This window comes from Anolis carolinensis, chromosome 3, assembly GCF_035594765.1.
Source record: "Anolis carolinensis isolate JA03-04 chromosome 3, rAnoCar3.1.pri, whole genome shotgun sequence".
Classification (NCBI taxonomy): Eukaryota; Metazoa; Chordata; class Lepidosauria; order Squamata; family Dactyloidae; genus Anolis; species Anolis carolinensis.
The window spans coordinates 16118000-16134989 of record NC_085843.1 but is presented as its reverse complement, the minus strand read 5'-3'; the positions used below and the strand labels follow the sequence as shown (position 1 = coordinate 16134989).

Below are 16990 nucleotides of genomic sequence, written 5' to 3'. Positions count from 1 at the left end.
GCCAGTGCAGGTTAAACCGTGTGTGTGTGTGTGTGTGTGTGTAGATAAACTTTGAATTAGTTAGCAAAGGTATCTTGAACTTTTTAGAGACTATTTAAAGGCTCCATCCATTGGTTCATTTTTCCTTTATTAGTCCCCACCTTTCTGGTAATTTAGACTGGCAGAAGTTGACCACATACAGTAGAGTCTCACTTATCCAACATAAACGGGACGGTAGAATGTTGGATAAGCGAATATGTTGGATAATAAGGAGGCATTAAGGAAAAGCCTATTAAACATCAAATTAGGTTATGATTTTACAAATGAAGCACCAAAACATCATGTTAGACAACAAATTTGGCAGAAAAAGTAGTTCAATACGTAGTAATGCTATGTAGTAATTACTGTATTTATGAATTTAGCACCAAAATATCACGATATATTGAAAACATTGACTACAAAAATGTGTTGGATAATCCAGAATGTTGGATAAGCGAGGCTTGGATAAGTGAGACTCTACTGTAGTTGTGTTGAAAGACCTAGAGGTTCTTAGAGTAATCAAAACTGCAAATCGTATTTGCAAAAATTAGACCTGCAAATGTGGAGGACTGACTTGTATATTGCTTGGGTTTTCTTTGGTTTCTTTGGCAGCTCTGTTTCTCTTTTATCATTTTCCCCCATTTCTTTCTATACTGATTACAGTCAACATGTCCCATCTGTCATCTGGTGCATGTAATTCTGCACTTTTCCATCCCCATAGCATGACATTTGCAGATGTTCTGCTACTTCCCGAAGGCATTAGATCTGCCAGGTTCCCGACAGACTGGACAAAAGGTTCCTGTTTTATAAGCAATTAAGCTCCCTATTTCTTTCAATTCAAAGTGCTTCAGTTTGGACTATTTTTATACCTTGTCACTTCCAAAACCCTCCAAGTCTTTTTTACCTACATAATGTTTCCTGAGCATATACATTTGTTAAGCAGTGTGAGGTGCTGCCTCCCTTGTAGAAATTTAAGGAATGCAAGCGAATGGGAGAAACGACACTGCATGAATTGTGTTTGTTTTCACACCTGTTTTTATATTTTCTCCTTTTTGCAAAGAAATTTAATTGTGTGCTTTTAAAAAAGGAAATAGATGTGCTCTCCAAAACCAAACACCCTGCATTTTCTCAGTAATTGTTGTAAAGCCACTATTCTTACATAAAATGTTCTGTGCTTCTGAGATGATAGCAACAATACCAATGCCAATGATTATTGTGTCCTGTCTCTTTTCCAAGACTGATCTCAAGGTAACATATTAGAAAGATTACAATTAAACACAAACAAAAGATGAACATTAAAATCAAATTAAACCTTCCACTCTTGCTTTTTAAAAAGTGAAATGCCTTTAATTCTGAAAGCCTGCCTGAGTCTTAGCTGGTCAATGGAAGAACAAGGAAAGGACCAGTCTAACCTCCTTATGATGGGTCTTCCAAAGTATAGAGGCGGCCACTAAAAAGGACCTCTCTTAGCCATACCAGTCGAAATAGCAGGATAGAGAGAAGAGCATCCCAGGATCGAAATCCCAGCCAATTTACCAGCTGTTAGGATTTGTGGGAGTTGAAAGCCAAAACATCTGGTGACCCACAGGTTGAGAACCACTACACTAAACCCTCCCGCTACTTTATGGTCAACAGCTACTAGAAGCTGGCCATACAGTTGTGCTGGAATGCTTGCTTAGATATTCCTAGAGCAATGTTCTCTCTAGGAATCTCTAGGTCTTCCAACACCATCCTGCGGTCAACTTCCAAAAGGAATAGACTACAGAGTTTTACTGGAGAAGATAATGACATCCACAAAGTTAAACACACAAATGTGGTGGGCCAACTGTACTTCTGTCCTCCACTCTCCCCATCCTCCTCCTCCTCTCAGATAAGAAATGTACTCACAATGAAGGGGATGAATCATTGTGATGTAATAGCATCCCCCCCTTAATCCATGTGTATATCCCATCCTTCCCTTCTCCCCTTTGGCTGTCCCATGTGTTCTAACCATATGTTTTGCATTCATAGCAGCTTTGCCATCACCTTGACTATTTATATTAGGACCTCATCACATTAGACTTTGACAGTGTCCTAGGATGCTTCCAGGATGCTGGGAGAACGAAGCCTGCCAGATCCATCAGATTATGCACAGATACTTTATTTATTTATTTATTTATTTATTTATTTTTGCCATATTTATATCCCGGCTTTCTCAACCCCAGAGGGGACTCAAGTCCTCTGTCCTCCCAGTGTCTTAACAGCAGCCTAGAACACTGCCCAGAGAACATGGGAGGCTTCCTATATTCTCATTGGAAAGAACCGGGCCAGTGCAGAGCTAAGCTGGGTGGTGATGCTTTCCTCTGTGTGATGGGGACAAACCCAATGCCGGTGATGCGGGACATGGGGCGACAGTTTCCTTCGCTGCCCACCAAATTTGCCATGCTGCCTGGTGAATCCTTGTACTGTTGACTGCTCTCTAGACCTAAGTATAATGAGGTCTTTATTGACAGTGCTCTGGTCCTTAACTTGTCAAATAAACTGGGGATATTTGTAGATGCTATGTTCCCATTCCTTTGGTAACTTTGCCTGCCCCTTTTCTTTGGCTGCCTTATATTTATGTTGAGGGCAGTGCCCTCATACCCCCAACATAACTTCACCCTTACCTTCCAGAATGGCATGACCATCACAACAAATGGCTATTACAATACTAGAAATTTGGAACAGAAATAAAATTTCATGGTGGGGCAGAATTCCTGTGGGGACAGTGTCCTCATTATTATACCTCCCTTGCAACTACAGCCCAATTCCAAAACCCGTTCCCACTTGACAAAGAAAGGTAGAGCAGACTCATATACACCTTGAATCAAAATAATCCTCTTTGTGCTACCCTTCCTCCATGAAACCAACAATGAAGGAGATAAAAATAATACAGAAACTAGGGGAAGATGACACAGAAGAGCCGTTCCAGACATCTGCCTGTTATGTTTTGTCTGATTCATTAGCTAAAAGATGGATGAGCCAATTTTAACACAATTCACTTTCCGTGAGTCAGACGTCAAGCTAGTAGAATTTCTTTTATGTTATTATTATTTACCACAACTGGTTTTGCTGTCATCCTTTAACTTTATTTCTGATTCATGGGCAAATACCTCTCTCTCTGAGATACATGCACAAAGACACACACACACACACAAAGAAACTTCACCCAGATGGCTAAAAATGCATTGAGTGTCTTTTGGTGTATTTTCTGAATTCCAGTGTGTTGCCCCCATAATTATGGAAGCATTTGAATCAAGGATGTCATTCATTATCAAAACACTGAGAACCAAAATACATATGTTCATGTGGATATTTGATTTGCATAGCTGTTAGCATTTTGTCTTTTTTTCCCTATGGAAAATAGTAATCCAGTCCAAACCTCTGTCATGCAATCAAAAGCAGGAAATACTGTATTTATGAAGCTGCATTTATCATGATAATTTACTACATACAGCACACACACACAAAAATGGGAAATTGGTACAACTATACAAGTACATATCTATTGTGTCCCATCATGAGTTTGGTATCCAGTGATAGCTGTCTTCCCAGGGAGTCCTCTCTGTTCACACTATCCTTGCTGTGAGGCAACTGGTTGCATATCTTCTCCTTTATGAATAGGACAATTAACTATCTTAACAAATAGTGTATTATTTATATAGATTATGGTGGGCAACTCCAGCAAGTATTTTCTGCTATGTCTATTTTTTGATGTTAAACAATACATTGAGATGTTGTTGTACCTGGAGGCATCAAGGAGTGGCAATTCACTCTCTGTTTGGGTTAGGAAATGAGCTGTCTGGGAATTCTGGAAGTCTTTTTTTAGGGAGGCACAAAACATCACTGATAAGACGCACTTCCAATTCTCAATATAAATGGTGGTACTTTAGGATACAGTTGTCCTCAGATTTCTCTCCGTTTGGGCTACATGTTTCAGAATGGTGCGGTACATGTTTTCTCTTAGTAACTTGACTTGACTTGAGCAGAAATAGCACTTTGCTGTTGGGATAATGTTTGTCCCACCATTTTGTCTGTTGATAAAAGAATGTTTAATACTCAGAGATAAGATTTGCAGCTCACTGAGTGACAAAGGTTGTAAAATCCTTTCCTCGGTTTAATGTGAATTCTGCAATGAAAACACATCTCCAGAGGAATAAAATGTATTGTCTGATAGATTTTCTAGGAACCCTAGGTGACCTAAAGCTCACTTTCCTTTTGAGATGAAACCAAGGTCCTATCACAGTATATATAACACATAGACAATTTCTTGTTGCAATTTCTGTTTCCCTCATTTGCTGCTGATATGAGCAAAATCACATTTCCAGTAATCATTACTATCATGTTGAGTTTTCTGTCCTGGAAGGGGATGTAGTATGGAAGGATATTAGATCTTTCCCTTAAATTTCTGAATAAAAGTCCCAATCTTCTAGGGATTTGATGCTCTTTCATAAGTACTGCAAGGAATAAAACAACAACATAAGAACCTTGCCTTTAGCCATGTGTTCAATTCCAATATGTTTGCTTCTGGATGATTTTGCTTTCCAAGCTGATTTGCCTGGCCAAGACTTGAAGAAGACTTTTTATTTAGTGCATTAGTTTGCAGTTGGAACCATTTCATCTTGGAGGCCAAAGCCAGTGAAATTTAATGAGTAGATATACTAGGGTTTTCTCCACAACACATACCAGCTGATGCCAAGGAGTCTGTGGAAGGCTTGGATTGTTGTTTAGATTCAGTGAGGTTCAGTTAGAGTTGCCAGAGTGAAAACTAGAGAAGGTACCTATATTTTTAAGGGTTGGGCAAAAGGGGATTTCAGCAGATGTTGCTTGTTTCCTGCTTGCATGATAAGCAACACCTGTTGAACTCTTCTATGCATCCATTAAAGAGCATTCACCGTTTTTTGAATCTGGCTGGTTTTGGTTCAGTCTTGCTGGAATAGTTCCATCAGGAAAACTCACCTGAGACTAGCATTGCAACCTGTTCTTGATGCGCTTGTACTCCTTCTGAAAGACACAACTATAGCACTATGGTTCCATAGTTCCATCCTCTGTAATCCTGTGCTTTTAAGTTTGGTAAGGCATTGAACCCTAAGGGCGTTCCATGCATTCATGCCGGCCACATGACCTTGGAGGTGTCTACGGACAACGCTGGCTCTTCGGCTTAGAAATGGAGATGAGCACCAACCCCCAGAGTTGGACACGACTGGACTTAACATCAGGGGAAACCTTTACCTTTAAGGCATTTAAGGTCTTGCTTCTAGATGTCCTTCCCATGAATTCTACAGGATGTTTCTGTTGCGCTTAATATGGGATCATAGTGCCATAGTTGTGTAGTGTGGGTTTGAAAAAGGCCTCTACAGGCATAAAGGGGGCATGGGATTGAAAAAATTAACATGACTGCTTGCTCACATCAGAGGTTTGCCATTTTGAGAGGGAAAGTAGTCAGCCCCATTCACAAAGGTTGGGGGTATGTGGGGATAACTCTTCTGGTACAATAAAAGTGGAAACATAGACGGGGCAGTGTGACTGTGCCCCAGAATACCATCTTTGTTAGTGTGAGACTGCAAGAAAATGTACTGTCAATTGGGATTTCAGCCATGTTATCCTGTTCATAGTTCACTGCATGTCAATCAGCATTCTCTGGTGACTGAATGTCCTTTGTCCTTATTCGGTTGGAGTTTGTGGGGTATGTTTCCTTTTCTTCCATAATCCTCCCTGCCCAGTTTTGCACTTCTAAGAAACTTGATTTCCCTTGAACTTATTGATACTTCCCTCTTGACATGTTGACTTTTGGTTAAATAATGGCAACAGCTGCTGTGATCTGGGCTGTGAGATGTAAAGGTCTCATTCATTGAAAATGCCTCCATTTGTATCTTCAGGTTAACCATTGACTTATGACAACCCCATCAGTTTTGTAGTGCTTTTAAGATAAGTAATACTCAGAAGTGGTTTGCCAGTTATTTCCTTTGTTAGTCCTTAACATTTGCAAGTTTAACTTTTGCAGATTTGATTAATCACAGATGTGCTGAGTTGATTCATCCTTTCTCTAGGTTCTCCAGGGTGACTCTCTGTTCAACCTCTGCTGGAAGTTGCCTTGGATGATCTAGAAATGTTCCCTCTAAGAAACGCTAGGTCCTCCAAGGCAATCTCCAGGAAAAGACCTAGATCTAGACATTCCTATAAGGGACAATTATCTAGGAATCTCACAGTATGATTTTGTGGTCGACTTTCTGCCAGGGTTAACCACAGAGGTGTTATGGATTATCTGGTCAATCTCTGGCAGAAGTTGACCACAGAGTCAACCAGGAAAATCTAAATATTTCTATGGAGGTATTTTCTCAGGTAAGAAAATTTGGTATTGGGGGTGGCAATTTTCCCACTTTGTGCTCCAACTTCAATCAGTTCAGCTGTTTAACAATTAAAATAATAGATTTTATTGTTGAAAATGTGGAAGGGTTAGCAGTCAGATTCTGCTCTCATTCACTATGTGCCTTTTCCAGTGTGTTGCTGTTATTATTACAGATATTGCTACAGAAATGTTATCATCCTTGTCAAGGACATATAAGCAGTTCTTCTCACACATTTATATAACAATAGATTTGTGAGAAAGGTTAGGCTGAAAGATTATGACTGGGAACAAAATCCCTAATATTGGGGCCGGGCTGTGATGCAGGCTGGTGGGCAGCCTGCTGCAATAAATCACTCTGACCATGAGGTCATGAGTTCAAGGCCAGCCCGTGGCAGGGTGAGCACCCATCAATTAAAAAATAAAAAATAGCCCCTGCTCGATGCTGACCTAGCAACCCGAAAGATAGTTGCATCTATCAAGTAGGAAATAAGAGTGTGGAGGCAAATTTAACTAATTTACAACGTTAGAATGAGGAAATGCCATCACAGTGGATGATGAAGCAGCTGCTCCCCCCTGTGGCCAGAATCAAACAACTCCTCAGGAGTTGGTTAAATTGCCTCTGCGTCTATCTCTGTCTCGGTTCTATGTGTATATGGGCATTGAATGTTTTCCCTATATGTATATAATGTGATCCACCCCGAGTCCCCTTCGAGGTGAGAAGGGCGGAATATAAATACTGTAAATAAATAAATAAATAAATAAGAGGGGATTTGAACCTTGGTGTCTACAGTTGTGGTCCAAAACTATCCATTATGCCACATGGACTCTTTGCCAAACCAAAAGGGAGCTTATATTAGGTCAATGAGAAAGACTGATTTTATGAATGGAGATTCTGCCTAGCTTTCCAGTTTCTCCTACCTAACATCCCAGGATTGCAGCAAATAGTGGAACCAGTGTTATTGCTGTAACTTGCAGTCTGGAATCCCATTTCCATCTTTTTATTTTGTGTATTACTGCCTTGCAATTGCTTATTTTATCACAACTACTTTTTGACTAATTTCCTTTTTTAGTGTCCGACAGCTACCAAAGCAACCTTTGGAGTCCACGTTAAAGTCGTAGGAGACTGGACCGGTATGTGAAAAACACACTTCTTCATATTGATTGCTAAGAAATATTAGTACGCCATCTGAAATTCTCTTACATTTTGTCAATATCAAAGCTGTCCTGATCCTTTCCTTCTCAGATTTTTCATTAATCAAGACACTTGTGGTTTCATCTATAGTTTTTGTACTTTGGGCAAAACTTCTGGATTTTCTATTTTCAGAAATGGATGAATCTTCTTGTTTGTTTTTCCTCTTAACCCTGACAAGTGTAAGTCAAGCAAAAACCAAAAGGTTGCAGTGTATGCTACTACAAATTAAAATTTTATTTTTAAGCTCTGTGCTTTGTAGCCTTTTTGTGGCATAAGAGTTTTCAGAGAGCACAGCTGCAAATTAAATTGTTGCATGCAGTTGTGGGCTTTGTAGCATTATTATAGTGGTTTAGTTTATGCAACTTCTGTACTTTGAATGTAGGTTACAGATATGAGTTAGAATCACCTCCATACCTGATGGACTTCCATTTGAATATTTGTAGCTTGCTTTCCATTTCTGTCTTAAAACACACTGCATAGTTATTACATTGTGGTTTTACTGCCCTTACAACTTCGTATGTAATCCTAGGATTTGTACTTTCATATTCACCCATTTGGACAATTGGGATTAATCTTCTGGAATCCCCCTTTCCCATCTGATTTTTAAATGCCACTGTTTCTCTCTTCTGTTTTTCCCCTTTGTCCTCAGCTTACTTTAGTTACTGCAAACTGAGTTCAAAGTGCGAAATCACTTTGGAGAGAGGAGAAGATTGGAGGAATCTCGTTCTTCCCTGTAGGCTCAGGCAAATGCAAACTGCTGCAGCCTCTCCTACCACTTCATCACATGGAGGTTGGGAAGCATCCTAGTACGCTTCCAGGACATTTCCTTAATGGAACCTGCCGGATGCCATCACATGTGTGGCTCCATAGAGGAAGGGTCCTGACAATGTGCTAGACAGGAGGCTTCTCATGTTCCATAGGGAAGGACAGGAGGAAGCCAGGAGGTGATGCAAGGCACAGGGCAACGGTTTTTCCCCACTGCCGCCCAGCTTCAGATTTCAGTGTGATGAGGTCCCTAGTTTGTGTGTTCTTCTTCAATAATAACTATTGACATTTTAACCATGTTGTTTTCATCTGTGAAGTGTTGAATATATAGTTTAAAACTTTGAGAAATTTCATCTGGAGAGTTTGCATCCTTCAGCAAACTTCAAATCTAGGATTCCATGGGATGCTGTCATAGCAGCTAATGTAGAATGGAGCACAATAATTGTATAGTGTGAATGCCCTCCACCTACCATGAAAATGACCCAGATTTTTTTCTATGTTCCCCAATTATTTTGCTTTGCCTGACATTTAGATATGAAGTATGATGTTGAATCTCATTTTTGGAGAAGGGAGGAATATGCATTCGATCAATCAATCAATCAATCATTTTAGCATCCCTCTCTTCTACTATCCATGTTTGGGATTTAGAAACATTGTTACTTGAACAATACTGTTACCAGTTTATCACGTGTCCAATGCCAACTTAATACAGTGTTCCCTCACCACTTCACAGTTCACTTTTTGCGGATTCGCTTCTTTCGCGGTTTTTAAATAAACTCTAAAAGACAAATCATACAAAATTGCAATTTACAGCCTAAGAAAGGGAGGAAGGAGAAGCCAAAGGGAGAAAAAAGGAGTCCAAGAGGCAAAGGGAGGAGGAGGAGGCTATTTATCAATACACAATTGGTTGATAAAGACTTAAAATAGTGTATAACTACTAAAATAATGTATGACTATTAAAATAAATATAGTGTCTCTACTTTGCAGATTTTCACTTATTGCGGATGGTCCTGGAACCAAACCCCAGCGATAAGTGAGGGAACACTGTAATTCAGCCCCATCCACCCCATTTTATAACTTGCTATATAATTGTAATGATTTTTTTTAGGTTGAGCTCATAGATGGAATGTTATGTATTCTGAAATTGTTCTGATTCTCACATGAATTGTCAGTCTGTATCTTGTCTTGGTTCTATTATTTTTAAAGTATTTTTTTTTAAAAAAAATCTGTGCAGGATCATACTTGCCTTTAGGCCACATATGGTGGTTGCAGCCGAAATGCTGAAATGTGCAGTTGTTAGATAAGGGAATTTTAATACCAGGGGTTTGGTTGTCTTCCACGTCAGTTAACATGTTATGTCATGCTGGGATTTTTAAGTCACTTTCATGTTCGGATGTGCTTCCCTTGGCCTGTGAGAATATCCTCACATCTCATTGGTGGGATCCTCCAGGATCCTATTGAGAAGACAGTTAATATTTTAATTTATTTGGCATGAAAAGCATTGCAGAGAAATGGCTCGATTCAGGATCTAGACTGAGAGAAAGGCAAGCAGGGAGACAGGAAAGCAATTTTAATGCAATGCAAGCAAGATGAATGGCTTGTTAGGGCCGGATGTATGGTGGGACAAGAAAGAGAAATGTTCAGACAATTTAATGTTTATGTGTATATTTACTCTCCAAAGAAGCAAACTGGAAAGCATATATGAAAAGTCAAAGCAAATTAGAAAAAAAGGCTTCATGTGCATATAGATCAGGCATGGACAAACTTTGGCCCTCCAGGTGTTTTGGACTTCAACTCCCACAATTCCTAACAGCCTACCGGCTGTTAGGAATTGTGGGAGTTGAAGTCCAAAACACCTGGAGGGGCGAAGTTTGCCCATGCCTAATATAGATGGTAATATGCTTTGTTTTAAAAAGGTCAATGCATTTGGCCACAAACAGTCTTTCACGCAGGCTATACTTAAAATATATAATTTATAATGTACATTAAGAAAACAAAACAAAAAAACCCCTCTAATTTGCATATGATGTGAGGAATTGAGAGAGGAACGTGTGTAAGGGGAACCGGGGAAACATTGCTGCACGACTGCAGAACTGCATTAACAAAAACATGAAATGGCAGACTCTGATGAGAATAAGCCAAATCTTGAAATTGCACAGCTGTGGATGAAGAAAAATGGAAGCATGTGCTGATTTGGTAAGCAATCTGTGTTACCATTGGAGGACCATTTAAAAGGTGGAGGAACAATACTGGCTTGACCCAGTGTTTGTGTGAGTGAGGTTGCAATGCTACACACTAGTAGACCCTGGTGCAGTGATGTCCTTATATTCTCTAAGAACATTATTCTACATACCCTGTTTCCGTGAAAACAAGACAGTGTCTTATATTAATTTTTGCTCCCAAAGATGTGCAAGGTCTTATTTTCAGGGGATGTCTTATTTTTTCATGAAGAATTCACATATATTATTGAACCAAAAAAATGAACATTTATTATATATTGTACAGAGTTGTCATCACAAACCAGTATAACAATAAATCTGCTTTGAAGTGGATGATATGAGTTTAAAATGTCATAGAACCCAGGTTTTTGAATCCAGATTATCTGTTTTGAAACAGGTGATATGAGTCTAAACTGTCATAGAATCCATGTTTCTGAATCCAGATTATCTGTTTTGAAGCAGATGATATGATGTCTACTTTGAAGTGGATGATTTGAGTCTAAACTGTCATAGAACCCAGGTTTCTGGATCTGGATCATAGAATCATAGAATCATAGAATAGTAGAGTTGGAAAAGACCACATGGGCCATCCAGTCCAATCCCCTGCCAAGAAGCAGGGATTATCTGCTTTGATATGGATGATATGAGTCTAAACCAGGCCTGGCCAACTTCAGCCCTCTAGGTGTTTTGGACTTCAACTCCCACAATTCCTAACAGGCTACAGGCTGTTAGGAATTGTGAGAGTTAGAGTCCAAAACACCTAGAGGGCCGAAGTTGGCACAGGCATGGTTTAAACTGTCACAGAATCCAGGTTTCTGACTCCAGATGATCTGCTTTGGCCTGGATGGTATGAATCTACACTGCCAGATAACCCAGTTTGAAGCAGACAAGCTGGATCCAGAGACTGGCAGGGGAGATGGGGCTGAGGCCTGGAACAAGACAGAAGCCTGACCCATGGCGTCCCTCGTGCACGTCTTTCCCTTCTCCTTCCTCGGTGGGTGCTGTGGGAAGGAGAAGGGAAAGGCACGCTCATCGCCGCCTTTTTCATTATGAAGTTTTTATTGAGTGATTTAATGACATATAAAATGTAAAAAGAAAATGGAGCGGTACCTATTGATCTACTCACATTTGCATGTTTTCGAACTGCTAGGTTGGCAGAAGCTGGAGCTAACAGCGGGCGCTCACTCCGCTCCCCGGGTTTGAACCTGGGACCTTTCGGTTTGCAAGTTCAACAGCTCAGCGCTTTAACACACTGTGCCACTGGAGGCTCCAATCTTTATATTAGGTAAAAGGTTTTCCCCTGACGTAAAGTCCAGTTGTGACCAATTCTGGGGGTTGGTGCTCATCTCCATTTCTAAGCCGAAGAGCTGGCGTTGTCCGTAGACACCTCCATGGTCATGTGACCGGCATGACTGCATGGGGCCCTGTTACCTTCCTGCCGGAGCGGTACCTATTGATCTACTCACATTTGCATGTTTTCGAATTGCTAGGTTGGCAAGAGCTGTGGCTAACAGCGGGCACTCATTCTGCTCCTGGGATTTGAACCTGGGACCTTTCGGTCTGCAAGTTCAGCAGCTCAGCGCTTTAACACACTGTGCCACCAGGGGTCCTAATCTTTATATTAGAGATCGTAAATTGAAATCTCAATTTAGAGCTGTAGACAACATCTTAAAATCTACTCCTATCTTCTTTTCCTTAATGCTACCTTCATTGTGATTGTGGATCTCTTAATTTGTTTTGACTGTTCATGTACTCTGCCTAATGCTGAGTAAAGCTCCCACTGTTTTTGTGGGACCATTGAGTCTCCATTGTTGTTGAAGTTACTGCAGGGGTGGTGGGAAAATGCAGCTTTTCTTTTAAAACATGACATGTGCCTTGCACATATAATTTTCAAATGAATTGAAACTCTTAAAAACAGGAAAGATGAGAATGGAGGGAGGGATTCAGTTTTTCTTCCATTACTAACATGCTTACATAGTTCTCATTGCTATCTGGGAAGGGAGATGGTTCACCCTTGCACACTTTATTTTCTTTGAATGCTTTTGTATTATACTAACCTTTGGGAATTCATCTTCCATTGATTTTGCCCTGCCCAGTATGCAGCCCAGCCTGTGGGCAACCTATTAACTAACCATGCAGGATTGGATTGCCTGGCTAGAGATAAATTAGGCAGGGTCAAATTCTAATTTGGCTGTAAAGGGATGCTTGGAGCCCATCAGTGTAAGGACTGGAGTGTTTCTCTGCAGTAGACCATCTGCTGCATCATTTACCACCAATAAAGTTTATCTTATGGCAGTAGCATGTGTCAGGGTTTGGCACCAAACTAAGTCTTGGAGAGGCCTGTAACTACACCCAGAAATGGAACAGAAGAGCTTGTAAAAAAGCCACACAAGAATCATGTGTCTTCTCTTAAAAGGAAGAAAACATAGGAATTGGGTTGAGTCCCCAGTGAGTTCAGGGGTGCTCATTATCACCCCCTGAAGTTGCCCACTGTGGCTTACAGTATGAGCATACATTTCATGGGCAAAAGCTGAGACATGTGGCCAAGCAATGTCAGGGTGTGGTCAAGATAAGAAATGTTATTAATGAGAAAGGACACATGAGGTAGGAGAGTTTATGGTAACTTGCTTTTTCCTGAGACTGCTGGGATTACAGTATTCCCTCACTACTTCACAGTTCACTTTTCGCGGATTCGCTGTTTCACGGTTTTTCAATAAACTCTAAAAGACTATTATAAATCATAAAAAATTACAATTTACAGCCTAAGGAAGGGAGGAAGGAGAAACCAAAGGGAGAGAAAAGGAGCCCAAGTGGCAACGGGAGGAGAAGGAGGCGATTTATCAACACACGATTGGTTGATAAAGACTTAAAATAGTGTATAACGACTAAAATAATGTTTAAATAATAATGTTAAAAATAATGTTGGGGCCGGGCTGTGGCGCAGGCTGGTAAACAGCTGCTGCAATAAATCACTCTGACCATGAGGTCATGAGTTCGAGGCCAGCCCGTGGCGGGGTGAGCACCCATCAATTAAAAATAAAATATAGCCCCTGCTCGTTACTGACCTAGCAACCCGAAAGATAGTTGCATCTATCAAGTAGGAAATAAGGTACCACTTATAAAAGTGGGGAGGCAAGTTTAACTAATTTACAACATTGGAATGAGGAAGTGAGGAAGTGCCATCAGAGTGGATGATGAAGCAGTTGCTCCGCCCTGTGGCCAGAATCGAACATCCCCTCAGGAGAAGGTTAAATTGCCTCTGCGTCTGTCTGTCTGTTGTCTCTGTCTCGGTTCGATGTGTTTATGGGCATTGAATGTTTGCCCTATATGTACATAATGTGATCCGCCCTGAGTCCCCTTCGGGGTGAGAAGGGCGGAATATAAATACTGTAAGTAAGTAAGTAAATAAATAAATAAATAAATAAATATTAAAATAAATATAGTGTCCCTACTTCTCAGATTTTCACTTATTGCAGGTGATCCTGGAACCTAACCCCAGCGATAAGTGAGGGAACACTGTATACACTCCTCTCTTCTTCTTTCTCCTCCATGTTGAGTTCAATAAGCCCAGACTAATGAAGCTGTATCTTTGAACATAGTTTGCTGCAACTGAAGTGCCTGAAAGAAGAGGAGAGAGAAACAGGATGTTTTAAAAATGAAATCTGAAGACCATGCCTTATGCAGAGCATCTTAAAGAACTGGATATGTTTACCCTGTAGAAGAGAAGGTTGAGAGGAGACATGATAGCCATGTATAAATATGCGACAGTGTGACATAAGGAAGAGGGAGCAGACTTGTTTTGAGCTGCCCTGGAAACTAGGACTCAGAGTAGTGGGTTACAATTACAGGAAGGGAGATTCCACCTGAACATTAGGAAGAACTTCCTCACTGTATGAGTTGTTCAACAGTGGAACTGTCTGCCTGCAAGTGTGGTGGAAGCTCCTTCCTTGGAAACTTTTAAACAGAGGCTGGATGACTATATATCAGAGATACCTTGATTGTTCTTTTCCTGCATGGCAAAGGATTGGACTAGATGGCCTATGTGGTCTCTTCCAACTTTATTATTCTGTGATTCTACTTGGGATGATAGAAGATTAATCAAGACAATATAGATTGAATATTTATGTTAGAACAATTTTTAGAAAGGATAAAACTTTTTCTGCAAGTTCAGGTTGAAAAATAAGTTCATATTAATGAATGCATGGCAACAGCCCTGTTTTAGTCACTGCCCTTTAAGTGGGAGCATATTTTGTGCTTTGTCTCTTGAATAGTATGAACTGCTGGGTAAACAGCCTGTCTGTCCTATAAAAATGTGAGTTTGGGGCAGATATTCAATTGCTTTTCTCTGATATATTGTCAAGTATGATGCCCAACAACTATCAAAGGGGGCAAGCATTTTAAAAAAATTTTCAGCCTTCCAAATATGTTTGAAAATATTTTGATGACAGAATAGAGAACATGTCCATCAGATTTTCAAATGATGCCAAATTGGGATGGTTTAGTTAATACTCTTAGATAAGATTAGAATTTAAAGTAACCTTAACAGAATAGACAGCTGGGACAAAACGAACAAAAGGAATTTCGACAGGGAGGAATGTAAGGTACTACATATAGGCTGAAGAAATAAAATGCAAAGATATATAGGATGGGTGACATCTGGCTTGATAACAGCACATGTGAAGGGGATCTAGGATTCTTACTAGATCACAAGCTGAACATGAGTAACAGAATGGATGCAGCAGCTACAAAATGCAATGGGGTTGTAGCCTGTATCCGTAGGATTATAGTATCTAGCCTGTGAGAAGTAAAAATACCACAACGTCCTGAATTGGTCAGACCTCATTTGGAATACTGTGTCCCAATCTGGGCACCACAGTTCAAGAAGCATATTGACAAGCTGAAACATGTCCAGAAAAAGTGACCAGATTTTTTGGAAGCCAAGCCCTATGAAGAACTGCTTAGGGATCTGTGAATGTGTACTTTGGAGAAGTGAAGGTTGAAGAGGTGACATGATAGTCATATTTAAGTATTTGAAAAGCTATCAAATTGCAGAGGGAGCAAACTTGTTTTCTGCTGTTCCAGAGCTCTTGGTCATGGAGCTCTAGATTCAAACCCAAGGAAGAGATTCCACCTAAATATTAGGAAGAATTTCCTGATGGTATGAGTGGTTCGACAATGGAACTTGCTACCATGGAGTGTCATGGAGGTTTTTAAACAGAGGCTGGATGACCATCAGTCAGGAGTGCTTTATGTATACTTGCATGGCAGAATTTGGTTGGACTGGATGACCTTTGTAGTCTCTTTGAAGTCTATGATTTTAATAATAGGGTTTTTTAGGAAGATTGCCTTCCAACCCCTAAAGAATTTCCCCTTATCTCCAAGATGGAGGTAAAGCAAAGCAGCTGGTTTTATCATTTATCACAGATAAGGCAAATGGTTCTTTTCAATTTGGTACAGCTATGATACACACTGAGAATATTTCATTATTCGTTCTCACATCACTTTGACAAGATATACATGTTGGCTCGCCCTAATCAAATCATTTCTTTCCTCGGCAGTCCTGCTTTTCAATACTATCTGCTGGGTGAGAAAGAGTGATAAAATAGAAGTAGATCCACAGAACTGGAGTCTCCATGAGTTGCCAAGGTAACTTGAGCGATTCCTAGAGGGAAATGATTTGCCGGTGACAATTGGGTCACCCCAGTTGTGTGCGAATTGGGCCTCAATTAGGCATAGCCAGCCCTTTTTGAAGCTTTGCCCTGGAGAAATCTTTTCTCATCATGCAATTTCCCCTAACTTGCATTTTTCCCCCTTAGTAGATTGTGCAGGCGGATTAAAGCAACCAACTAACAAGCTGGTTGTCCAACAGAGGCAGAGTTTGCAAGTTCAAAAGTGCCAGGACTTTTTGATTAGCAGGGATGATGAAATGATCCAGCGCTTTGTCAGGCCGTCCTGCCCCTCTGAACATAACTGCAGTATTTGTAATCGCTAAAGGAGATGATGTGGAATGGATTTTCCCCAGTAACAATATATTCTTCTGAGCTATTCCTGTTGTAATGAAGAGTATTTGGGGACAGTTTGGTCAATATCTCATAGGCAGTAAATGCTAAGGATTTCAATACTTGCTTTTCTTAAACTTATGCATTAAAATGACACATTTCTCTCTTCCCCCCCCTTCCCAATTTTTAATGTGGTGAGAATTTTTTGCACATTTTAGAGAGCTTCTTTACACTAGCGAACTGCCTTGTTTCATGAACTTAAAAAGCTAGAAATATGTCTCATATGCATCTAGTCTAGTTGTCTAAATATGCTTCACTTTACAAAGGCAAGGAGGCTAGTTTAGTGCTTTCTTGCAGAGCGTTTTATTTTAAGAAAAGCACTTAGCATCTTACTCCCATACGGTAGGCCGCAACAACAACAGCAGCAAAT

General features: G+C 40.3%; 1 protein-coding gene across 2 annotated transcripts in view; it reads left to right on the top strand.

Annotated features, from left to right (window-relative positions):
- Positions 1-16990, top strand: part of nox4 (NADPH oxidase 4) — a 140780-nt gene that overhangs the window by 66973 nt on the left and 56817 nt on the right. For both annotated transcript variants that reach the window (XM_003219369.4, XM_062974522.1), the window contains exon 12: positions 7456-7516. In XM_003219369.4, the coding sequence (XP_003219417.2) occupies positions 7456-7516 (61 nt within the window). The remainder of the gene's footprint in view (positions 1-7455; positions 7517-16990) is intronic.